A 27,058-nucleotide genomic window follows, 5' to 3' on the forward strand; every position below is an offset into this window, starting at 1 on the left:
ATCAATGAATGGGAAAGAGAAAGAAAAGAGAGAAGAGAAGAGGAAAATAGGATAAGCCAGGGAAGATTAGAGTGGGCAGGGTCAGGTGTGACAGTCTGCATGGTGCGGGTAGACTATTTGGGGAGTTTATGGGCGATCTCCACCGATCCTAAGTCTGGGCCACAGTACAGGAACAACATTGTCAGGGTATGGGTGTAAATAATGGTGTAGATATGAATATGGGCCCGTATACCAATATGAGGGGGGTTATGTCGCAATATAGGACCTATACTGCGATGTGTCTTTAAAGTCGTACCAGGGAAACCAAATAGCTATGAAGTTAACTGTTTTCCCAGATGAGAAGGAAACCAAGTCTTCCATGTCCAAAAAGTGATCAATCTTTGTGAACCACATTTTAATTGAGGGTGGAGAGGTAGATCTCCAAAGAATTGGGATTACCGCTTTAGCCGCGTTGCAAAGGTGTCTTAACAGGGAATGTTTGTAGGAGTGTGATCCTGCGGGGGTATGATTAAGGAGCCAGAAATCTGGGTCTCTCGGGATTTCGTCACCTACTATCTGTTCGGAGCATTTAAATACTTCTGCCCAGAATGGAGTTATAAGAGGGCAATCCCACCAAATGTGTATAAAACTCCCTGGGGCATTTTTGCATCTCCAACACATATTTGAAAGAGAAGGAAACATTCTATTGAGAGCACGAGGGGTCCTATACCACCTATATATAAGTTTATAAAGGGTTTCTAGTGTCGAGATGCATAAAGAACTCGCCTGAGCGTTCTTGAACACGGATTCCCAGTTTATTTGAGTAGGTAGCCCTGACAATTCCCCTTCCCAGGAAGCCAAGAAGGTTGGAGGTTGTGGGAAGAAATTTTCCATAATCAACGTATAAATTTGAGAAATAGTATGTGTGGGTGAACTGGGGGAGATACATAGTCTCTCAAATCCAGTGAGGTCCCTAGTTATGTCAGAGAAGTTCTTGGGAGATGATATAAAATGGTGGACCTGCAGGAACCTCCAAAACTCAGCACTGTGTAGGTTCCAAGAGGACTGAACATCTGAAAAAGAGCGCGCCCTGCCCGAGCTCACCAGCTGACCGACTCGAAAGATCCCAGCTTCCGCCCATGGGGCGAAAGCAGTGCCTTGAAGGCCAGGGGTAAATTCGGAGTTATAGAGAAAAGAGGTTAAGGGGGACCATTTGGAGGATATATAACTCTGGGATCTCAACTTGGCCCATAATCTGAGCGTGGGAGAGACCGTGGGATGTGACACCCTCGGGAGGGTAGGGAGCCAAGGTGCAATCTCTATATAATATGGGAGACAGCCCTCCTCTAGGAGGACCCATTGTTTGCGATCCTTGGTACGTGTCCATTCCAGTATCCTATTCAGGTGTACTGCGTGGTAATAGGTAATAGTGGGAGTTGTTGCCCCCCTTGATGTTTTCTCCTGAACAAAATATCATGTTTAAATCTAGGTGTATTACCACCCCATACGAATGTACGGATAAGCCTCTGGACATCTCGAAGCCACAGCAGGGGTATGTGTATCGGAAGGGTCTGGAGAAAGAATAAAATCCTGGGGAGGGCATTAATTTTAACTACGTTGATCCTTCCGAACCAGGACAGTCTCAGCTTTTTCCACAACAGGAAGTCTAAACGAAGCTTAGACAGTAAGGGTTTAAAATTTAGGGAGAACACTTTGGATAAGTCATTGGTCAGTAACACCCCCAAATATTTTAATTTATGATCATGCCAGGTGAAGGGGAAGGCCTGTTTCAGGCTTTCTACTATGGCAGAAGGTGCAGTTAAGGTCATGGCAATAGATTTGGAATAATTTATTTTGAAGTTAGAGAGGACTCCAAACCTCTCAAACTCCACCATTAAGTTTGGCAGAGAGGTGACCGGATTCGTGATTATTGCGAGTAGATCATCGGCATATAATGCCAGTTTGTGTTCTGTTCCCCTCACTAACAAGCCCGAAATATTTGGGTTAGCCCTAATGCCTCGGGCTAGTGCTTCCATGCAGAGGACAAAGAGCAATGGGGATAGCGGGCATCTTTGTCGCGTACCGTTGAGAATTGGAAAGGGGTCAGAAAGGGTGCCATTAATCTTAATTTTGGCGGATGGGGAGGTATAGAGGGATAGGATTCTGTGGAGACAGATGTTACCAAGTCCCAGATGTCTCAATATTCCGGTCATAAAATCCCAGTCCACTCTGTCAAAAGCTTTTTCTGCATCGGTTGACAGTAGGATAGATGGGGATGAGAGCTGACCTGCATAGTGAATCATGCTGAGCACTTTGGTGGTATTGTCCCTGGCTTCTCGGCCTAAAACGAACCCAGCTTGATCTCCGTGTATCAAGCCAGGCAATAGTAGTTTAAGGCGGTTTGCAATCAATTTAGCGAAAAGCTTTATATCGATATTTAATAGGGAGATTGGGCGGTAGCTGGAGCAAAGACTGGGGTCTTTACCCTCTTTGGGTAGAACTGCAATATGGGCTTCGGGAGATTGTGGGGAGAAGGGCGATTGGTCAGATATAGTATTAAAGGCTCTTGTAAGTATGGGGATTAATTTCTCTTTAAAAGCTTTGTAATATGCAATAGTATATCCGTCAGGACCGGGACTCTTGCCATTAGGAGAGGATTCAATAACTCTCTGGACCTCCTCAGTAGAAAAAGGGGCGTCCAGCTCTTCTATTTCTATTGCAGTCAGTGTGGGGAAATGTAAGGTCTTTAAATAGTCAGCTATGGCTTTTTGATGGGACGACCTGTCGAATCTGCCGGTTGGGCCGGAGAGGTTATACAGGGTAGAGTAATATGTCTTGAAGGCTCTGGCTATATGAGATGTCTGGTGTTGGGGTTGGCCATGATTGTCTTTAATTGTATGAATGAAAGTAAGAGCACGTTGTTCTCTAAGTGCTTTGGCCAATAATTTTCCAGGCTTGTTGCCCCATTGATAGTATCTGCTACGGCACTTCCGATAAGAAAACTTGACTCTATCTGAGAGTAACTTATTCAGAGCCGTCCTAGCAGTTTCGAGATCGGCGTAGTGTTGTGGGGTTTGGGATTTTTTATGTAGGAGTTCTAGAGATTGTATTTTAGACAGTAAATCCTCTCTGAGTTTCTCTCTCTGCTTTTTGCGAAAGGATCCCCCTGATAACACATTTGTGTGCTTCCCATACTGAGACTTTGGAGATGTCATCTAAGTCATTGGTACCTATGTAGGAGTCCAAAGCGTTATCAATTCTGGACTTACAGTCTGCATCTTGTAAGAAAGTGTAGTTGAAACGCCAGGACCATTGGCGATGTGCGTTGGGAGGTAAGCGTATGGTGAGGTTGACTGGGGCATGATCGGACCATACAATCTGTCCTATAGAGGCATCAGACAGGAGTTGTAAGTGTCGGTGACTCAAAAATAAATAATCGATCCTAGAATATGTCTGGTGTGGGTGTGAGAAATAGGTGTAATCTATATCAGTGGGGTGTGTCAATCTCCAAGTGTCGATCAGCTGGTGGTCGAGCAGAGCACGCCTCATTCCCCTATGCTCCCTTTCTGGCTTGCTGGAGATCTTTTTAGAATTGTCCTGGCGAGGGTCCAGGGTCCAATTCAGATCACCTCCCATCACCACCACCCCCTCCAATAGAGGATCCGCGTCTTCTAAGATTGCGGATAGAAAGGAGGGTTGTTTAGCGTTGGGGGCATATATGTTTAAAAAAGAGAAACGTTGGCCATGTATGTCGCATTTCACCAGCAACCCCCTACCTTCAGCTATTCTGTGGGAGGCTACATTGAGGACAGGCAGATGGCGGGCAAGTAGGATGGCTACACCCAGTGTTTTACCAGCCGAATTATTGGACAGGAAAACATGCGGGTAATAGTGACATTTTAGGGACGGAGCATGTCCCATCTTGAAGTGTGTTTCCTGAATAAAAGCAACGTCTATTTTCTCGTCTCTAAGCCATTTAAGAAGTTTAGACCTTTTTTCAGGGACATTTAGCCCTTTGACGTTAAGGGTAGTTACGTGTAAATCACTCACCCCCATTATCAGTCAGACCCAATTGTTTCAGGATAGTCTTCTCTTCGGTAGACCCTGGGAAAGGTGAGGGAAAGATAGCAGGGGGGGGGGGGGGAGGTAAGAAAAAAGAAAGAGCAAAGAAATAGAAAGAAAAAGCTGCGGCGGGGGAATCTCCGCCAAAAAATACTTTAACATTAAACATGAGTGGTATTACTACAAGAACTGCTGCAAGAAGGACAGGAGCGGAATCCTGCCGACTCCCAGTCCAAAGAAACAGGGGATGCAGCATATTGGGGTCCTGCAGGGGGTTCAGGACAACGACCACTCCCAAAATAGAAACTCGTTAAATATACGGTATCACCGAGGTGTGCATTAGGCATATGTGAAACATGAAAAATAAAGCATACAAATATATAAGTACATGTATTGGTATAAGAGCGCACAGACAAACCTCAAGTCATCTAGCCGGGTATCAATAGACTTTAGTGTCTGTACACTGTTATCCACCCATGTAAACAAAAACAACAAGAAATAAAAAGGAAAAGAGAAAATACAAGTAAAAACAAAAACCGATCACATTGGTGAACAATACCTTGCACTATGAAAAGATAGAAAAAATCAATGTATAACATATTCGGCAAGTAAAATTACATCCACTCGGGACGAGGCCTCGCACTCAAGGAGGCTTCAAAAGTCGTGGGCCAGGAGTGGATCCCCGCATCTGCGGGGTGCGAACCTGCTGCCACGCGTCCTCTGGAGGAAGTACAACAGGTAAGTCCGGAAGGTGGTGAAAGGTGTCCCAGTCAGGAACCGGAACCGGGGGGATACCTAAAATCGTGAAGAAAGCCTGTAAATCCGACGGTCTGGAAAGACTCGCAATTTTGCCGCCATGAGAGACCTGGAGGGAGAATGGAAAGCCCCATCTGTATTTCAGCTCGAGCTTCCTGAGAGAGTCTGTAAGAGGTTTCAAGGCGCGACGTTGTTGTAAGGTTGACCAGGCAAGGTCAGGGAATATCTGAATCTTGTCGCCTTGAAATTCAATGTTGTCTAGTAGACGGGCCGACCTCATTATATCCTCTTTTTGAGTGTAATAGTGTAGCCTACAAATCACGTCCCGTGGTTTGTCGGAGGGCAAGCCTCGAGGGCGCAGGGCTCTGTGAGCTCTATCGAATATGATGTCTTTATTCGGGTCCAGGTCGATAAGTTCCCCGAATATCTTAGATAAGGCGTGTACCAGGTCTGTTTGCTGGACGCTCTCCGGCAGGCCTTTGACTCTAATATTATTTCGCCGGCCGCGATTATCCATGTCCTCTATGCGCGACTTTAAGAAGGAGATATCGTCCCGTTGGTGAGATAGCACTTCCCGAAATCTAGTCAAAGAGTCCACAGTAGACGATTCATGGCGTTCCAGGACATCGACTCGAGTCGCGATTTGGGACATATCTTGTCGGAGCGCTGTCACTTCCTGAGTGATGGTGGATAGTAGACGGGTCTCCAAGGCGGAGAAGTCTTGTTTCGTGGGAAGTGATCGTACATGAGACAATATTTCACTTATCTCCGCAGATAAGGAGAGGGCCTGTGAGGGCTCCGGAGGCCCAGGGGAGGCCATGTCGTCCACCGGGTCGTGTACACTCGAGAAGGTCGGGACGTTAGTAGAGGCAGAGAGGGTCGAGGTTGGAGAGGTTAGGAACTGACGTAGATCTGATGAACGTCGATTCGCGGGGGGAGGAATCTCGTCCGGCTTAGTCTTGGCCTTCTTTTTTTTCTTTATCCCTTTCACCATGAGATCGGTCTTTAGATAGAGCAGATTAGAATTACACTTTCACATTTCCTCGGTATTATGTAGTATGAGGGCCGTCATCGTGCAAGAACCCCCCTCGTGGTCTTAGGGTGGCATCAGGCAGGCATGCACGAGGCTAGGGGCCCATATTTTCACTTGTAATGGTGGTGCCTCTGATATATCTCGATCGGGGTGTATATACAGGACCCCAGGCCACCGCTTAAGGAGTCAGCCAGCAATTATAAAGAATAATTAAATGGATAGGTGGGTGGATGAGTGGATGGATAGATGGGTAGGGGGAGAACTATGATTGTTTTTGTAGTGTGGGCAAGCCTATATGACCCAGCTTTGTGGGTCTCCCTTATTTCTTTTCTGCACGGAGCTGCAGTGAAAGCACAGTACTGTGCCTTTCACTGAATCCAAGATGGCCGCCGGGCGTCCTCCGTCCTCCTCCCGTCTGCCGAGTTGCCGGGTCCCTGTCACTGTGGAAGCCGGAGGCAGGCAGAAAACGACTAGCCGCAGCAAGCGGCCGGTGGCAGGTGGGTGTTTGAAGTTCTGGTGTGATGTTCGCGGCCCGATCAGCGGGTCCCGGAGCCGTCCCCGGCCTATTGCTAAAATCGAGGCCCCGGCTTCTTCCGACCCCGCAGGCCGCAATCCGCAATCCGCGGGAGCAGTTAAAACTGCTCCCCGATTCCGCGGTACCTCAGGGGTCTCAGCTGGGGGGCACCAGGGGGGGCAGCAGAAGAAGTGGGGTGGCCTAGTAGGCGTAGACACAAGGGGGATAGTTAATTTGGGCTATGGGTCTAAGGAGCTCTATTCCAACACTTCTGCCTCCTTCAGACCCCAGACCACGCCCCCGTTATAATCTTAAGCCTAGGGGTTTGGGGTTTCGGCCATTTCGGTGGCATGGTAAAACAAAAGGCAAAAATTATTCTAAACAGACCCAGTACAATAAGTCTGGTAAAGCAAAGAAGCAATGGGCCACCAGAGGGCCAGCTTCCAAACCAGAACAGAAACCATCAGCCTGATGGTGCGGGCCTCTACCTGGGGGACCCCAAGGTTAAGGGTCCAACTTCTTCAGTTTCCACACATATGACATCAATCGACAACAGATGCTTGGGTGCAAGAAGTGGTATCTCTGGGTTATGTTTTCCCTTTCAAGAAGCAGCCCCCTCAAAGGTTTTTTTGCACCAGCCCACCTCATATAGAGGTGAAGGCCAGAACCCTGCAAGAAGCAGTTCAGAAATTGCATCAGTCTGGGGTAATTATTGCAGTACCCCCGGCACAACAGGGGCAGGGTTTTTACTCCAACCTGTTTTTGGTTCAGAAGCCAAATGGGTCATTCTGGCCAATTCTCAATCTCAAAATGTTAAACAAGTACATTTGGGTCCCAAGGTTCCACATGGAGACGTTACGCTCCATAGCTTTGGCCATGGAACCAGGGGATTACATGGTATCTCTGGATATACAGGATTCTTACCTGCATGTGCCTATAGCATTGTCCCATCAGTGTTACCTCAGGTTCGCCATCCTCCAGTAACATTTTCAGTTCCAGGCCTTACCCTTTGAGTTAGCCACAGCTCCCAGAGTATTTACCAAGAACATGGTGGTTATAGCAGCTTATCTCTGCAAACGGGATAAGGATTTTTCCATACCTCCACTATCTTTTAACCCTGGCACAATCCCAGGAATTGCTCTTGAGCCATCTCCAACAGACAATAACTTGTTTACAGAAACACGGATGGCTCATAAATTGGGCAAAGTCGTCTCTGATTCTGTCACAACAGATGATTCACTTGGGGGCTGTATTGGATTCAAGTCTGCAGAAAATATTTTTACCTAGGGAAAATTATCCAAGGTGCAGTTAATGACTCAGGAATTGTTACACAGTCAGACAATATCAATTCACGCAGCAATGCGAGTGATGGGATTGATGGTGTCAACATTCGAAATGGTGGAGTATGCACAATTCCACTCAAGACCTCTGCAGCGTCTGATTCTGGCCAGATGGAATGGAATACATCAGACAAAGAAACAAATGATGATACTTCCAGTAAAGGTAAAAAGGTCATTAGCCTGGTGGCTACAGACATCCCATCTAGACAAGGGGAGACCCTTTTGGATATCAGATTGGGAAATCCTGACAACGGATGCCAGTCTACAGGGCTGGGGAGCAGTGTCTGGAAGATTATGGTTCCAGGGACAACGGACCACAGAAGAAAGTTGCCTGTTGGATCTTCGGGCCATATACATGGCACTGATTCAGGCAAAGGACATTCTGCAAGGAAAACCAGTCCAGATCCGCTCTGACAATGCAACGGCAGTAGCGTACCTCAACCATCAGAGAGGAACTCGCAGCCAAAAAGCAATGAAGGAGGTAAGTCACATACTAAAGTGGGCGGAACTCCATCTTCCAGCATTGCCTGCAGTGTTCGTTCCAGGAATCCTAAACTGGGAAGCGGACTTTCTCAGTCGACACACCATTCGAGCAAGCGAATGGGCTCTACACCCGGAAGTTTTTCAGACTCTAGTAAACAAGTGGGATTTGCCAGAGAGAGATCTCATGGCGTCTCGTCTGAACAACAAAGTTCCGACATACGGGTCAAGAACAAAGGACCCCAGAGCAATCATTGTGGGCGCACTGTCAGTGAAATGGGAATTTCTTCTGGCATATGTTTCCTCCAATCTCCCTGCTACCCAGGGTGGTGAGGAAAATAAAGCAAGCAAAGGGTGCCGTGATTCTAATATCTCCGTCTATTGGTACATAGACCTGCAGAGGCTGTCGATGGATGCTCCAATTCTGCTCCCTCAACGTCCAGATCTACTGATGCAGAGTCCTTGTTATCACAGGCATGTGGATCGGCTGTCTTTGACTGCGTGGATGTTGAAACCTCTATCCTGAAGTCAAGAGGATTCTCACAACAGGTAATTCAAACTATGCTCAGAGCACGGAAACCCTCCTCAGCTTGAATTTATCACCGAATATGGCAAGCCTATATTCATTGGTGCAGTGAAAGAAGTATGGATCCAAAATCTTTCAGAGTATCCGGAATCTTAGATTTCCTTCAGGCGGGAATGGATTAGGGTTTGAAGGGGGCTTCCTTGAGAGTTCAAGTATCACCATTGACTGTATGGTTCCAAAAGAAAATTGCCATTTTACAGGATGTGCGTACTTTTTTCCAGGGAATGCTGCGCATTCAACCACCCTTTGTTCCTCCTGCAGTACCTTGGGATTTAAGTCTGGTCCTCAAAGCCCTTCAAGGGGCTCCATTTGAACCACTTAATAAAGTGGATCTTAAATGGTTGACAGCTAAAGTGCTCTTTCTGCTGACTGACATCAGCTAGAAGAGTGTCAGATTTAGAAGCGCTGTCATGTAAGTCTCCTTTTCTGAATTTTTTTTTTTTATCCAGATAAAGCGGTTCTTAGAACTAGGTCTGGTTATCTTCCTAAGGTGGTCTCCAAGTTTGACCTTAACAAAAATTGTAGTCCTGGCTTTTCAGGTGTCGGGACTTTCTGCGGGAGAAGCATCGCTGGACGTAGTCCGTGCATTAAGAATCTACATGGATCGTACCAGTGCCATCAGAAAGACAGATTCTCTCTTCATTCTTTATGGATTTCACAAGAGGGGATGGCCTGCTACTAAACAGACGCTAGCTAGATGGCTTAGAATGATGATGATTTCAGAAGCATATTCTCGAGCTGATCTCCCTGTTCCAGCTAATGACTCCTTCATGGGCAGCACAACATGGTGCTTCAGCAGAACAGATATGTAAGGCAGCCACATGGTCTTCCATTAACCCATTCATTAGACATTATGCGTTGGATACTTTTGCCTCTCAAGACGCTGACTTCGGGCGTAAGGTTCTCCTGTCTAATCAGGAGCGTCCCCACCAGTAAAAATTGCTTTGGAAATTCCCAATGTTATCCTGTGGATAACCTGTGGACCCTGCCGGAGAAATTTACGTTATGGTAAGAATTTACCGTTGATAACTGTATTTCTCCTATGTCCACAGGTTTCCACAGGGATCCCACCATGACGCACTTGATTTGAGAATCTTTATACTCACTAACCTCTTCCTTCTTGTATGGAAGGGTGTGCATGTGTGTTCTTCTCGCCTGAATAGGGTTCTACATAATGCTCCTGCCTAAATACTTTGGAATACAACTGATTTTCCTGAGCCAGTGGGTGGGGATATATGGACGAGCCCGTTGCATCCTGGGAGGCCAGAAAGCTTGTGATCGTTTGGTGCCAATCCGCTGTCGCTCCATCATATCCCAATGTTATCCTGTGGAAACCTGTGGACATAGGAGAAATACCGTTATCAACGGTAAGTTCTTACCATAACGTATATTTTCTGAGTCCATGAGAGATATTAGACGGCCACCCTAATGCCCCTTGATAATGAGTGTTTTTATTTTTAATTTTTTTATAGCTCTTACTGAACCGGGTCCTTCTATTGACATTGTGTGCTTGAGGGGTATATGCTGGTCTTCCTTCTCTTCACCTTCTCTTTCTCCTTGTGGTTGTTAAACTAACTGACTAGCCGGCTGAGGGGGCGGGGTATAGGGGAGAAGGGAGCTTGTGCTGCTGGGAAAAAACATTAACCCGGGCTCCCCTGCTCCACTCTTTAATCCTGCGTTTTCCCCAGTGTCCCTCCGTTGATTCAGAGAAAAGAATTTAACCAAAATCCTCTGTTTAGGTGGAATAAACAAATTGTAGGTCATAAAACCTATTTCTCTTCCATACACTGGGGGTATACTGGAGACTTTGGAGTATAGTGGAGAGAGGATCAAGGCCAGTATCAAATTATCACTTTAACTCAAGCTCCTCCTTATCTACAATTTAATTTTATTTTACATATGCTTCAGAGTCTGGGGATGCAGAAAGTTGTAAAGAGTAGCTGTAGATTTTCCTATGGCTGGTAGTCCACTTCAGTTGTGGGAATTCCCCAGGGGGTCCAGACTGCTACTGGAAGGAAGGCGCTCAGGTCCATGGTGCTGGCATTAGGAACTCTGTCTATTCTTGACCGCCTGGTGAGTTCCCTGTTGCTGTAGCAGGAAACTGGCTTTCTGTAAATGTTGCGGTTACCTTTTCCCCAGTGGTTTTGGGCTCCATTGGAGGAGTGGTGGGGTTTCGGGAGCTGTGTCAGCAAGGTTCTTGTGCAGTTCATTGGTATTTTTAGTCACCATTTAGAGCAGATCTGTTAAAGTAGTTGATTAAAATTCTATGCAATACTTGTTACATTTTTATTTTGTTCATTTATGTTTCTTTTACATGTATGAGTGATGCATGATATATATCAGAAGACAAAAAATACAATTGTACTATTTCCTTTTCAGTCTTAAACGAACAACAGACATGATGTTTGGTGGAAAGCAGGTGGTGGTCTGTGGTTATGGAGAGGTGAGTGCTCAGCACAGACTCTGCTACATTCAGACCTTTTTAGCAATTTAAATTCTATTTTGTGAAGTCTAATAAACACATTTGTCGCATTCATTTGTTATGTAAATTGTATTGCTCATGTTCTTAACAATTTGAGCTGGTTGTACCATGTAGGTTTCATACAAATTGTAGCACTTTATTGGTCGCCCACATTTAGTGTTGCATCACAGTCAGATTGAGATCTTCCTTTAGGTTGGTAAGGGATGTTGTGCAGCTCTCAAGGCTATGGGTGCCATTGTGTACGTGACCGAGATCGATCCAATCTGTGCTCTCCAAGCCTGGTAAGTGTAATGCCTATGGTCAGGCACTTGATTATCTGCTCTTCTCTGTATACTTTGCGGCAATGTAAAGAAGATTACAGCTCTTTATTCTCTGTCCTATAGCATGGATGGCTTCAGACTGGTCAAACTAAACGAGGTCATCAGACAAGTGGATATTGTAATTACATGCACAGGTAAAACAGTTGTGAATGAGCACAATTCACCTATTTGTCATCTGATTCCTTCAAATTAAAACTAATGGACAGCACATTAGAGTTATTCTGTAACATGCACAGGGATGTGGAATAGAGGAACATAACACTACATATAGTGCACTAAGTATTATTTCAGCCCAGGTTACAGCAATGAGAATAGTATGATTATAAGACAGCATTGCTATTTATACTCTTAACATTGTATACTGTATACCTATATGCCCATGCCAGAACCTGGATGTTCCTTACATGTAACATTTACAACCGTATTCCATGTTCTATTTAAAACAGAGCAATAAAGGAGATGGCTATCAACCGAAGATCACACTAAAAAAATGCCAAGCTGTCGACCTGAAATAAAATGTTTAATATAATATGTAACGACTAAGTTTCCCTCCTTTAAGTCTTAAGGCACCACAGTGTCCTCAGCACCTTACAGGGCATTAAAACCTAAAACACCTAGAACAGAAGTGCAACACACAACCAATATTTTCTAGAGGTAGGTTAGGCAAACAGACTGAATCTGCTCATTATTCTGACAAGTCTACCCCCTCTTTACTTTATCATACTAGTGCCAGCATTTGTATACCAGGTGGTACTCTAATGGTTGATATTAAACTGGATACCCTGCCATAGCAGAGTATGGGGTTGGGCACGGGTGACCGGCAGTCAGGATCCCAGCATACCAACGCTGGGATCCCAGTCACCAGAATGCAGGATCGCCACAGATTCTATTCCCACTCTATGGGTTTCGTGGACACCCCCCCGAGTGGGAATAGTCCTGGGCCCCCTGCCGGCATTCTGGCGGCCAGGATCCTGGTGTCTGTATGCTGACCGCCGGTATCATAACTACATCCCCAGGAAATGTAGTAGTAAAGAACAATGTAGCATAAAAGACATTGCCTCGAAACTACGTGTTGGAATGTAGATATTCATATCAAAGGCTTAGTTACAGTAATGTGTACGAATTTGTAAAAATGTCATGCCTGTTGTCTCCTGTGTTCTAACCTAATTAGGTAATAAGAATGTGGTGACCAGAGAACAGCTAGATCGTATGAAGAATGGCTGTATTGTCTGCAACATGGGACACTCCAACACGGAGATAGATGTGGTGAGCAGTGCACATGTCCTATATCTGGGATATACTGAGATAGTGGGAAACATAGGACACACAGTTATTTCTATTTAGTTCCAGGCAGTTAAGGTCTGAAGTTCTTATTTTGTTTCTGGCATTCTCTTCCCAGGCAAGCCTGCGCACTCCTGAGCTGACATGGGAGCGAGTCAGGTCTCAGGTGGACCATGTGATCTGGCCAGATGGCAAGAGGATTGTTCTTTTGGCTGAGGTACTGATTTCATAGTGTGTCTGATGTTATAGTGCTGTTTGTAGATTGTTTATATGGATATTCTTAGACATGGTTTATATGGATATTCTTAGCCATGGTTTATATGGATATTAATAGTTGTAGATGCACTGCCATTTTGCAGTTCAGTACGGCTCAAATTCAACACTAGGCCATACCTATATGGACTGTAACTGTCTCTGGGTCTCTTCACACATATACACGTCGGGTCTGAACTGTGTTTAGTTGCTTTGCCATAGCATGCCTTTGTCCAGTTTATAATCATCAAGTAGCTGAAAGTACAGTATCTGGATAATTTCTGTTTAACAGATGAGTAGAGGTTTAAGAAGTACTGTTAAGTGATAATGTTTCAGCCTTCTGTCCTTTTTCTTGACTTTTATAATCGTTCTCATAGGGGCGCCTGCTTAACCTGAGCTGTTCTACTGTCCCGACTTTTGTGCTGTCCATTACTGCAACCACACAGGTCAGTATTTGGCTATATGTGTATATTATATGTATGTATATCGAACTGCTAGTGATCTGTGAATGGTGTACGAGTCATGACGTTTATAGCAGGTCATCTTAATATTACATCATAACTTTGTCACATCTGTTACTCTCCCTTGTCTGTTAAATGGAGCGGTTTCTTTAGACAGTGAATTGGTGAGCTTTAGCATATACCTCTTTGGTCGCATTCATCCTCGTGCCTGAGTGTTTCTTGCATGCTAATTGATCCTAAAGAGCATATCCATCTCATGTTGAATGAAGATGGATATGATCCACCAGATCCGCCAGGTTGCAGTTGTGATCTTAATAAGTGTCTGAAAGCCTCTGCTGGCCGCATTTTACAGGAGCTCTCCGTTCCCTGCTGCCCCGAGTGATATTTAAGGGGTTAAACACGGGACCTGCGCCCCAATTCCACTTCAGGGGCCAGCGGAGATAGTAGTGGGCAAGAGGAGACCATCTCCCCGGCTCCCCACCGCCTCTTTCCCCGGAGTCCGTGCGTCTCTCTGCTGGAGACGGCCGCCGACAACGTCCCCGCCTGGCTCTCTGTCCCCACAAGCTCCGTGCCGCTGATGCCGACTGCGAAGAGAGACGCCGCAAGTGCCCGCCTGGGGTGAAGACGCGGCCTAGAGACGGACCCGTGGCTGCCCGCGGCCGCCATATTGGAAGCGGCCGGGCGCCCTGACCCACACCATCCCGGCCGGGCTCTCTGCTGGAGACGGACGCCGACAACGTCCTGGCTCTCTTTCTCCCCAAGCTCCGTGCCGCTGATGCTGGCGGCGAAGAGAGAGACGCCGCAAGTGCCCGCCTGGGGTGAAGACGCGGCCTAGAGATGGGTGGGTGCGCCGCATTAGGCCCCCTCCCCCGCTACCTCCACTAACCAAGTAACAGGCCCACGCACGCCACACTGCACCTCTGCGGCCTGAAGCCGATAGACACCTGGGGTCAGCCGCTACAAGAAATGTCTTTGGGCCAGTCTCCACCTGCCGGCCCTGAAATAACGAGCTCTTTCTATTTGCGCACCCTGGTTACAGTCAGGCTCTGTTTCTTAACACACACACCGCAAGCCCCAGGTGCCAGTGACTCCTGCACTCCACGACAATAAGAGTGACGGACCGCATCTCTACCGGCTTAGTTCAACACGGAGGGCCAGGACCCGCTCCGCCAACCTGACTCTGACCTCTCTTACCTGGACCCCTGACCACAGGCTGCCTTATACAGATCTTGCTATAAGCTGATACTACTTGGAAACGGGTCATTGTGATCTAATACATCAATAGTGGTGGTTGCGTGCCTATATTTACTCCCTGCAGGGCAGGATATTTGTTATCAATTATTTTCTCACTGTAACGTGCCACTACTAAGCTAATATGGATAAATATGTGGCTAAACCTCAGAGAGGGGGACGTGGTTCTGCACCGGCAAAATCCAAAGACACTAGGGCATCTGCCTCAGCCTCTACTAATTCACCGCCTTCATCCCCTAATGCCAATGTCTTGGATGGCATACCAGATCCTACTAGATATACTATGGACGCGGTGGCCAGAGCACAGGAAATCTCTGACATACTCTCGGCACTGCTGGACAAGAAACTTGCGGGACTGAAAGACGCCATCGATTCCACCATGACGCAGTTAAAAGAACATAGCAGAAGGCTGGATGAAGTCGAACAACGGGTCTCAAACCTGGAAGACGATCTGACCACTGCCCGCTCTGTCATTGATTCTCAAGTGTCTACCATTTCCGCGATACAGGAGAAGCTAGAAGATTTAGAAAATCGTAATCGTCGAAATAATCTTCGAATGATTAGCTTACCAGAATCAGTCAGACCTAAAGAATTGCTAGCTTTGGTCTCCTCCTGGCTACCAATTGAGCTGGGCTGCTTGGCGGATGGCGAGTTCTTGGCAATTGAGCGGGCGCACCGAATTGGTCCTGACTTCCAGACGGATCGTCGCAGACCTAGACCGGTCATCTTAAAGTTCCTCAACTACACAGACAAAGTCAAGGTGATGGAAACATACCGCAAGGCTCAGGAGCTCCTCTATCAAGGAGACAAGCTGCTTTTGTTTCAGGACTTTTCCTATAGTGTGGCCATGAAGAGGAGGGAATTCTCTCCCACTTGCAAGATCCTGTTCGAGGAGGGCATTCGATTCGCCCTACTTTATCCGGCGAATCTCCGAGTTCAACATAACGGCAAGACGTACCTATTTGACACATCTTCAGAAGCAAAGACTTTTGCAGAATCTTTGCGACACCACTCCTCTCCTGCCTCCAAAGACAGAGACTGATAATGAACTCCACCATAGAATTTACGCCCATATCATCTCCCTTATGGAGGTCGTGATTGGTAATGTATGGCTGAACACCAATGCTCTTTATGTTCTGTTTACTGCAGTACTACTTGTTCTTGAAGTTGAATATTGCGGGGCCTTTCCGCTCCTTCTCTTTTTTCCCTCTCTTTCTTCTCCTGCCCTTCCCTTTCCCACCCCTCGCTTTCCCTCCCCCTTTCCTCCTTACTCTGATCGGAGTTATGCTATTAGGTTATAGTGAGTCACTTAGACCACTGTTATGGGTTCAAAAAATTTGGAAATTGGACCTACTGTATCAAACTGTTTACAAATTTTTTTTATGTTAATGTTATGGCACGGATTCATCACCCCTACTGATGGTTGGGTTTCCCTACTTGCTGGGACATGGGGAGCCCCACGATATATTATATTTTTGTTTTATATGTCCGACAGGACAGGTATAGGTTAGACCTGACGTCTCTATGGCTGCCTCTTTAGAGATTAAGACGAGCCTAAAGTTCCTTACTTGGAACGTGGAGGGTCTTAACACCCCAATTAAACGAAAAAAGATATTACAGCACATCAAACGCCTACGGCCTGATGTAGCGATGTTGCAAGAAACTCATTGGAAATCGGGGGACCCCAACGTGCTTAGGGATAACTGGATTCAGGGTTTTAAATCTGCATCATTTACCTCTAAGAAACGGGGGGTAGTGATCATATTCCACAAATCTCTTAGTTATGACATATTAGACACCCTGGAGGATGTAGAGGGTCGGTTCCTATTCATAAAAATACGATTAGAAGGGGAGCTTTACACTCTAGTGACCATATATGCACCGAATTCGGATCATAACGCTTTCTTTTCAGATGTTTACGTCCGACTTCAAGAGTGGGCTGAGGGTGGCCTGATCATTGGGGGGGATTTTAATTCCACACTACAACCGGCTTTGGATAGGTCAGGTACTCTTAGCGGCCAGAATTATAATATCCCAGCTTCCCTACAATTCTTGCTATCGTTTCACCTAATAGACCCATGGCGACACCAACACCCCATTAGTCGAGAATACACCTTTTATTCTCATCCACATGCCACGTCTACCAGAATAGACTATTGGTTGCTCTCAGCAGGATTGCTCTCTAGGTTATGCGATTCCAAAGTAGAAAACATTGCCATCTCTGATCACGCCCCTACCTGGTTCACACTGGAACTGAAGTCCCCTAAGACGACCTCCTTTAATTGGAGATTTCCCTCCCACTTATATACTTCCCCCGACTTTAAATCATATCTAGAGACTAATTTCCTCAACTATGCCACCGACAATGCACAACACATGGATGATGTCAACCTTTTCTGGACTGCATCCAAGCCGGTGGTACGGGGCTATATCATTGCGTATGTTGCTACTAAGTGTAAGCGCCGCAACCAACGGTTTCGTGACCTAGGCCAGGCCCTGACAAATTCCTATGCAACGTTGTTAGCCTCCCCGTCAGAAGATAACCGCAGAATTTACACCGAAACAAAGCATCTTTACGATACCCTTTGTACAGAGAGAGCCCAATACGCTTTAGACTTTCAAAAACACATATTCAGGTGGGGTAATAAAGCCGGCAAACTCTTAGCAAATGTAGTTCGCAGTCAGCGTCCTACTTCACACATCTTATCCCTTCAATCTGGCACCCAGTTGTCCTCTGACCCGACAGCCATCGCTGATTCCTTTTTGACTTACTACAGGGAGTTATATACAGCTCCACCCGATGACCCCATTAGCGGCATGACCTTCTTGAAGTCGGTGGGGTCTCCTACACTGACAGCAGAGGATCGGAACTCACTCATGGCCCCCATTACTGAATTAGAACTATTGACGGTAATTAAACAATTGGCTAATGGTAAATCCCCAGGCCCGGATGGACTGAGCGCAGAATATTACAAACTGCTATTACCCCACGTCACACCACACCTTCTGACCTTACTCAACTCCATTTTGGCTGGAAACGCTGCTCCCCCCACCTTTAACCAAGCTCGTGTGATAGTATTACCGAAACCAGGGAAAGACCCTACCCTAGTACAATCATACCGCCCAATCTCCCTCTTAAACCAAGATTTTAAAATCTTAACAGCGCACATGGCACATAGACTGCAAGCAGTGTTACCCACGCTATTACATTCATCACAGACAGGTTTTGTGAAAGGGAGAACGTCGGTACACAATATAAGACAATTAGTCGCTGCTTTGACCATATCGGCCCAGACACCAGGTGGGGCGTCCTTGCTAGTGAGCTGTGACGCTGATAAAGCGTTTGATCGCGTGTCGTGATCTCACCTGCTGAGGGTGCTGCACTGGCAACGATTTGGAGCCGATTTTGTCAAGTTTTTCGTACCATTTATGACTCTCCTTCCGCGTTCCTTACAGTAAATGGACTGAACACGGACACATTTACGTTACACAGAGGCACGAGACAGGGGTGCCCCCTGTCCCCACTCCTTTTTGACTTGGCATTAGACCCGCTCATTAGACACTGCCACCTGAATTCTGACTGGCATGGGATTGGAATAGGGGGTAATGACCTTAAGGTCACAGCCTACGCAGATGACTTGTTATATTTTTCAAACCCTCAAGATGCGTTTCCTGGTCTGCTGTCGTTGTTAGCGACCTTTGAATCGATCTCGGGGTTTCAGATTAATAAATCCAAGACTGAAGTTTTGGCACTACATTCAAACACCAAGCACGGCTGGAACTTCCAGTTCCCCTTCCGCTGGGCGTGCCACACAATCACATACTTAGGACTCCAGATACCTGTTCATCCGTCCGATTTATACAGACATAACATTCCACGACTAATCACACGTACTTTAACCGACTTCCAGGCGTGGAAACACCTACCCCTCTCCTGTTTAGGACGATGCCAGCTAATCAAAATGATCTCCTTCCCGAGATTGTTGTACCCCATCCAAATGCTGCCTTTATTAATATCGGAAGCAGACTTAAAGACTTTACATAAAGCTTTCAGTGAATTTATATGGGCACACAAAAAACCTAGGATTTCACTATTTAAACTGAGCCAATCGCAAAAATTGGGAGGGGTTAATCTACCTTGCATTAGAAGTTACATGCTGGCTGCGAACTACCGCTACACTGTTGATTGGATACACGAGACGGAGACCTTCGCTAATACCGGCCTGGAACAAGCCTTCTGTCCTGAGCTTTCTCTTGTCCGCTTACTGCATATGCGTCCATCAGTCTTCCCTCCCCTGGTCAAGAACAACATATTGCTGACCTCGACTTGCGCGGCTTGGAGGCAGGCACGCTCCAGAATGGGTATCTCCAGCTATATCACGACTTTCCTTCCCCTGACCCATAACCCAGACTTTCGGGGAACTGCTGCACACAACACACTGACCGCCCTTTCGGACCAAGGCACCAGGTTGCTCTACCAGCTGATATGTAGGGACACTCACCAGGTTCGCACATACTGAAATCTCTGCGACAGTTTCCCACATTTTAAAATTCCATTATTCATATATTTTCAAATTTGTAGTTACATCAACAAATCTATTGCCACTATGTCCACAGAAGATAGGACCAACGCCTTAGACATTACTTTGCAATCACTGCCTAGAGCGCACCCTTCCACAGCATTGCTCTACACGTTTATTAAAAAACCTATTGATTGGGAGACCACCCAGACGGGATTGGTAAAGTGGCTACCAGACTTCCCATCCATTGCGATCTCCACTATGCTTAATGCATTTAACAAGATCAATAAAACTCTCATATCAGCATCTTACACTGAGATGAATAATCAAATTCTACACCGATCCTACATCACACCAAAACTGAGGCTTCAAATGGGGGCAGCGTCTGATTCTAAATGTTTTAAATGCGGCATGATAGATGCCGACATCTACCATTGTTTGTGGAGCTGCCTAGAAGTACGTAAATTTTGGAATCTAATACAAACATTTATTAAAGACAGACTGCATCTCACCATAGCTGTCTCCCCGGAGTGGGTCATCTGGGACATACACCCGACACCCCCTGCTCCTAAGATGTCGTTTGGCCAGCGCCTATTATTAACTAAAATAGCGGCAGCTGGCAAGAAAACAATACTATCGCAATGGATAGCTACTGACTCCCTATCCCTAGCTCTCTTTTTACCAAGGCTATCATACTTATTCCACATGGAATGGCTGGAAATGCTAATTGATAAAGAAAACAAAATAACAAAATGTTTTGACATATGGCTCCCTAATGGCCAGATGCTGGATGGTCCTGTTAAAATCCCCCTACGCCAAGCAGTATCCCACACTACATGGTATAATCTTGAAGTACTGGATCGGGGACACTCACCCTTTTAAAATGTGTTTTGAATGATATCTCATGATCTTGCTTGACCTGACATACCTCTGTTTTATTATTCTGTATTACTTTGTTTATACCGGCAGAGTGCTGACCGGGGTGCCGCTGTGTCTTTTTGCTATATGCTGATGTATGTAAACGTTATACAGTTGTCCAATAAAATATTTTTTTTTAAAAAGTGTCTGAAAAAGTTGAATGTGCAACCTATTCAGTATGTCACATACTGCAGTCGGCACTGTTGTTCCCTCACCTTCACGTACCTGTGTCAGGTGTGCTAGGAATACGACTGGAGTTGTGGCTTCAATATGAGAACACAATGCTAGAAATCACAGTACACATTACATACACATTATATGAAATGCCTGTATAGTGCAGATAAGCACCCAAGTGCCTTGGAGCATCTGCACTAATAGAAAACATGCAAAAATGTGGTCATCCTTCCCCTTTGCCATCAAAATAAGAAGCAGCATACCTTGTGTAAATCAAGTTTTTATTGCAGTATAATTTGAAGACACCTAGGAAGACTTAATCCCCACTTATGAAGATTTAATGTTAGTCTAACTCTGAACATGTTTGTCTGCACTTTCTTAGGCGCTGGCACTAATAGAACTCTATAATGCCCCTGAGGGTCGCTACAAACAGGACGTCTACCTGTTGCCTAAGAAAATGGGTGAGTGTCCTGAGAGGAAAAAAAATATTCACGTAACTGTATATCAATCTGTGAATGATTTAACTTTTTTTCTCTCATTTAGATGAGTACGTGGCCAGCCTTCATCTTCCTACCTTTGATGCCCACCTGACAGAACTTTCAGATGAGCAGGCGAAATACCTGGGACTCAACAAGAATGGGCCTTTCAAACCAAACTACTACAGGTATACATGCTTTGTAACATCACTTGTCCTCTGCAAGTAGTTATTTATTTCATCCAGGCCTTCCGCTAGCAGTGGTGTGTTTCACGGGTTACATTAATGTTGTAAATGGATTAATACTAAATATTATTTCTCTAACGTCCTAGTGGATGCTGGGGACTCCGTCAGGACCATGGGGAATAGCGGCTCCGCAGGAGACAGGGCACAAAAGCAAGCTTTTAGGATCACATGGTGTGTACTGGCTCCTCCCCCTATGACCCTCCTCCAAGCCTCAGTTAGGTTTTTGTGCCCGTCCGAGCAGGGTGCAATCTAGGTGGCTCTCCTAAAGAGCTGCTTAGAAAAAGTTTTTAGGTTTATTATTTTCAGTGAGTCCTGCTGGCAACAGGCTCACTGCATCGAGGGACTTAGGGGAGAGATTTTCAACTCACCTGCGTGCAGGATGGATTGGAGTCTTAGGCTACTGGACATAGCTTCAGAGGGAGTCGGAACACAGGTCACCCTGGGGTTCGTCCCGGAGCCGCGCCGCCGATCCCCCTTACAGATGCTGAAGATCGAGGGTCCGGAAACAGGCGGCAGAAGGCTCTTCAGCCTTCATGAAGGTAGCGCACAGCACTGCAGCTGTGCGCCATTGTTGCTACACACTTCACACTGAACGGTCACGGAGGGTGCAGGGCGCTGCTGGGGGCGCCCTGGGCAGCAATATTTAATACCTTTGATGGCAAAGAATACATCACATATAGCCATTGAGGCTATATGTATGTATTTAACCCAGGCCAGATATCTCAAAACCCGGGAGAAAAGCCAGCCGAAAAGGGGGCGGGGCTTATTCTCCTCAGCACACAGCGCCATTTTCCTGCTCAGCTCCGCTGTGAGGAAGGCTCCCAGGACTCTCCCCTGCACTGCACTACAGAAACAGGGTAACAAAGAGAACGGGGGCATATTTTGGCGATATTTATATATTTAAAGCGCATATAACAAAAACAACACCTTTTAGGGTTGTTTATATACATTTTATAGCGCTTTTGGTGTGTGCTGGCAAACTCTCCCTCTGTCTCCCCAAAGGGCTAGTGGGGTCCTGTCTTCGATAAGAGCATTCCCTGTGTGTCTGCTGTGTGTCGGTACGTGTGTGTCGACATGTATGAGGACGATGTTGGTGTGGAGGCGGAGCAATTGCCGGTAATGGTGATGTCACCCCCTAGGGAGTCGACACCGGAATGGATGGCTTTAATTATGGAATTACGTGATAATGTTAGTACATTACAAAAGTCAGTTGACGAAATGAGACGGCCGGAAAACCAGTTAGTACCTGCTCAGGCGTCTGACACCGTCAGGGGCTGTAAAACGTCCCTTACCTCAGTCAGTCGACACAGGTACCGACACAGATGAATCTAGTGTCGACGGTGAAGAAACAAACGTATTTTCCAATAGGGCCACACGTTATATGATCACGGCAATGAAGGAGGCTTTGCAGATCTCTGATACTGCAGGTACCTCAAAAAGGGGTATTATGTGGGGGGTGAAAAAACTACCTGTAGCTTTTCCAGAATCAGAGGAATTGAATGACGTGTGTGATGAAGCGTGGGTTAACCCAGATAGAAAACTGCTAATTTCTAAGAAGTTATTGGCATTATACCCTTTCCCACCAGAGGTTAGGGCGCGCTGGGAAACACCCCCTAGGGTGGATAAAGCGCTCACACGTTTATCAAAACAAGTGGCGTTGCCGTCTCCAGATACGGCCGCCCTCAAGGATCCAGCAGATAGGAGGCTGGAAACTACCCTGAAGAGTATAATATACACGCATACTGGTGTTATACTCCGACCAGCAATAGCCTCAGCCTGGATGTGCAGTGCTGGGGTAGTGTGGTTGGATTCCCTGACTGAAAATATTGATACCCTGGATAGGGACAGTATTTTATTGACTCTAGAGCAATTAAAGGATGCGTTTCTTTATATGCGAGATGCTCAGAGGGATGTTTGCACTCTGGCATCGAGAGTAAGTGCGATGTCCATATCTGCCAGAAGAAGTTTATGGACGCGACAGTGGTCAGGTGATGCGGATTCCAAAAGGCATATGGAAGTATTGCCATATAAAGGAGAGGAATTATTTGGGGTTGGTCTATCGGATCTGGTGGCCACGGCAACTGCCGGCAAATCCACTTTTTTACCTCAGACCCCCTCCCAACAGAAAAAGACACCGTCTTTTCAGCCGCAGTCCTTTCGCTCCTATAAAAACAAGCGGGCAAAAGGACAGTCTTATCTGCCACGAGGCAGAGGAAAGGGTAAGAGAGGGCAGCAAGCAGCCCCTGCCCAGGACCAGAAGCCCGCCCCGGGTTCTACAAAGCCATCAGCATGACGCTGGGGCTTTACAAGCGGACTCAGAAGCGGTGGGGGGTCGACTAAAGATTTTCAGCAATCAGTGGGCTCGCTCACAGGTGGACCCGTGGATCGTGCAGATAGTATCTCAGGGTTACATGTTGGAATTCGAAAGATCTCCCCCTCGCCGTTTCCTAAAGTCTGCTTTACCAACGTCTCCCTCAGAAAGGGCGACGGTATTGGAAGCCATTCACAAGCTGTATTCTCAGCAGGTGATAGTCAAGGTACCCCTCCTACAACAGGGAAAGGGGTATTATTCCACACTATTTGTGGTACCGAAGCCGGACGGTTCGGTAAGACCTATTCTAAATCTGAAATCCTTGAACCTGTACATACAGAAATTCAAGTTCAAGATGGAGTCACTAAGAGCAGTGATAGCGAATCTGGAAGAAGGGGACTTCATGGTGTCCCTGGACATAAAAGATGCTTATCTGCATGTCCCAATTTACCCCTCACACCAAGGGTATCTCAGGTTCGTGATACAAGACTGTCATTATCAGTTTCAAACGCTGCCGTTTGGTTTGTCCACGGCACCTCGGGTCTTTACCAAGGTAATGACCGAAATGATGGTTCTTCTACGAAGAAAAGGCGTATTAATTATCCCTTACTTGGACGATCTCCTGATAAGGGCAAAGTCCAGAGAACAGCTGGAAGTCGGTGTAGCACTAACCCAAGTAGTGCTTCAACAACACGGGTGGATTCTGAATCTTCCAAAATCTCAATTGTCCCCGACAACACGTCTGCTGTTCCTGGGAATGATTCTGGACACGGTTCAGAAAAAGGTGTTTCTCCCGGAGGAGAAAGCAAGGGAGTTATCCGAACTTGTCAGGAACCTCCTAAAACCAGGAAATGTGTCAGTACATCAATGCACAAGAGTCCTGGGAAAGATGGTGGCTTCTTACGAAGCAATTCCATTCGGCAGATTCCATGCACGAATATTTCAGTGGGATCTGCTGGACAAATGGTCCGGATCGCATCTGCACATGCATCAGCGGATAACACTGTCACCAAGGACAAGGTTGTCTCTCCTGTGGTGGTTGCAGAGTGCCCATCTGTTAGAGGGCCGCAGGTTCGGCATACAGGACTGGGTCCTGGTGACTACGGATGCCAGCCTACGGGGCTGGGGAGCAGTCACACAGGGAAGAAACTTCCAGGGTGTATGGTCAAACCTGGAGACGTCTCTTCACATAAATATACTAGAGCTAAGAGCGATCTACAATGCTCTAAGCTTGGCGAAACCGCTGCTTCAGGGTCAGCCGGTGTTGATCCAGTCGGACAACATCACGGCAGTCGCCCACGTAAACAGACAAGGCGGCACGAGAAGCAGAAGAGCAATGACAGAAGCTGCAAGGATTCTTCGCTGGGCGGAAAATCATGTCATAGCACTGTCAGCAGTGTTCATCCCGGGAGTGGACAACTGGGAAGCAGACTTCCTCAGCAGACACGACCTTCACCCGGGAGAGTGGGGACTTCATCCGGAAGTTTTCCACATGATTGTGAACCATTGGGAAAAACCAAAGGTGGACATGATGGCGTCTCGCCTCAACAAAAAACTGGACAGATATTGCGCCAGGTCAAGAGACCCTCAGGCAATAGCTGTGGACGCTCTGGTAACACCGTGGGTGTACCAGTCAGTGTATGTGTTCCCTCCTCTGCCTCTCATACCAAAGGTACTGAGAATTATACGGAAAAGGGGAGTAAGAACAATACTAGTGGCTCCGGATTGGCCAAGAAGAACTTGGTATCCGGAACTTCAAGAGATGCTCACGGAAGATCCGTGGCCTCTACCTCTAAGAAGGGATCTGCTTCAGCAGGGACCTTGTATGTTCCAAGACTTACCGCGACTGCGTTTGACGGCATGGCGGTTGAACGCCGGATTCTGAAAGAAAAGGGCATTCCAGAGGAAGTTATTCCTACCTTGATTAAAGCTAGGAAGGAAGTGACCGCACAACATTATCACCGCATTTGGAGAAAATATGTTGCGTGGTGTGAGGCCAAGAAGGCCCCAACGGAAGAATTTCAATTGGGTCGATTCCTACATTTCCTGCAGGCAGGATTGTCTATGGGCCTCAAATTGGGGTCTATTAAAGTTCAAATTTCGGCCTTATCAATCTTCTTCCAGAAAGAATTGGCTTCAGTGCCTGAAGTACAAACTTTTGTCAAGGGTGTACTACATATACAACCCCCAATTGTGCCTCCAGTGGCACTGTGGGATCTAAACGTAGTTTTGGAATTTCTCAAATCTCATTGGTTTGAGCCTCTCAAATCGGTAGATTTGAAGTATCTTACATGGAAAGTAACCATGCTATTGGCCCTGGCTACAGCCAGGAGAGTTTCAGAGTTGGCGGCTTTATCGTACAAAAGCCCATATCTGATTTTCCATTCGGACAGGGCAGAACTGCGGACACGTCCTCATTTTCTCCCTAAGGTGGTTTCGGCTTTTCACTTGAACCAGCCTATTGTGGTGCCTGCGGCTACTAGCGACTTGGAGGACTCCAAGTTACTGGACGTTGTCAGAGCATTGAAAATATATATTTCAAGGACAGCTGGAGTCAGAAAATCTGACTCGTTGTTTATCTTGTATGCACCCAACAAGATGGGTGCTCCTGCGTCTAAGCAGACGATTGCTCGTTGGATCTGTAGCACAATTCAACTTGCACATTCTGTGGCAGGCCTGCCACAGCCTAAAACTGTAAAAGCCCACTCCACAAGGAAGGTGGGCTCATCTTGGGCGGCTGCCCGAGGGGTCTCGGCATTACAACTTTGCCGAGCAGCTACGTGGTCAGGGGAGAACACGTTTGTAAAATTTTACAAATTTGATACTCTGGCTAAAGAGGACTTGGAGTTCTCTCATTCGGTGCTGCAGAGTCATCCGCACTCTCCCGCCCGTTTGGGAGCTTTGGTATAATCCCCATGGTCCTGACGGAGTCCCCAGCATCCACTAGGACGTTAGAGAAAATAAGAATTTACTTACCGATAATTCTATTTCTCGTAGTCCGTAGTGGATGCTGGGCGCCCATCCCAAGTGCGGATTGTCTGCATTACTTGTACATAGTTATTGTTACAAAAATCGGGTTATTATTGTTGTGAGCCATCTTTTTTAAGAGGCTACTTCTTTGTTATCATACTGTTAACTGGGTTCAGATCACAAGTTGTACGGTGTGATTGGTGTGGCTGGTATGAGTCTTACCCGGGATTCAAGATCCTTCCTTATTGTGTACGCTCGTCCGGGCACAGTACCTAACTGAGGCTTGGAGGAGGGTCATAGGGGGAGGAGCCAGTACACACCATGTGATCCTAAAAGCTTGCTTTTGTGCCCTGTCTCCTGCGGAGCCGCTATTCCCCATGGTCCTGACGGAGTCCCCAGCATCCACTACGGACTACGAGAAATAGAATTATCGGTAAGTAAATTCTTATTTTAAACCTGCTTACTTTCAGTATAGTTTAACGGTTTCCTTTTTGTTATGTGCCATTATTAAATTATCAGATCTTCGAAATGGCCTTTTTTTTTATTAAAAAAACTATCCTACTGTGAGTGTTACTCTGTCACTTCAAGCATGAGGATGTTAGATCTGTATTGGAGGTATTCTAACTATACCTGAAGTTGTGATTCAG

General features: G+C 46.4%; 1 protein-coding gene across 6 annotated transcripts in view; it reads left to right on the forward strand.

Moving 5' to 3' along the window:
- AHCYL2 (adenosylhomocysteinase like 2) overlaps positions 1 to 27,058 on the forward strand; it is a 301,797-nt gene that overhangs the window by 244,623 nt on the left and 30,116 nt on the right. For all 6 annotated transcript variants that reach the window (XM_063926721.1, XM_063926723.1, XM_063926722.1 and 3 more), the window contains exons 9-16: positions 11,130 to 11,193; positions 11,425 to 11,513; positions 11,616 to 11,686; positions 12,724 to 12,818; positions 12,952 to 13,050; positions 13,463 to 13,531; positions 20,792 to 20,870; positions 20,953 to 21,073. In XM_063926721.1, the coding sequence (XP_063782791.1) occupies positions 11,130 to 11,193; positions 11,425 to 11,513; positions 11,616 to 11,686; positions 12,724 to 12,818; positions 12,952 to 13,050; positions 13,463 to 13,531; positions 20,792 to 20,870; positions 20,953 to 21,073 (687 nt within the window). The remainder of the gene's footprint in view (positions 1 to 11,129; positions 11,194 to 11,424; positions 11,514 to 11,615; positions 11,687 to 12,723; positions 12,819 to 12,951; positions 13,051 to 13,462; positions 13,532 to 20,791; positions 20,871 to 20,952; positions 21,074 to 27,058) is intronic.

Source organism: Pseudophryne corroboree, chromosome 6 (genome assembly GCF_028390025.1).
Source record: "Pseudophryne corroboree isolate aPseCor3 chromosome 6, aPseCor3.hap2, whole genome shotgun sequence".
NCBI classification, from domain to species: domain Eukaryota; kingdom Metazoa; phylum Chordata; class Amphibia; order Anura; family Myobatrachidae; genus Pseudophryne; species Pseudophryne corroboree.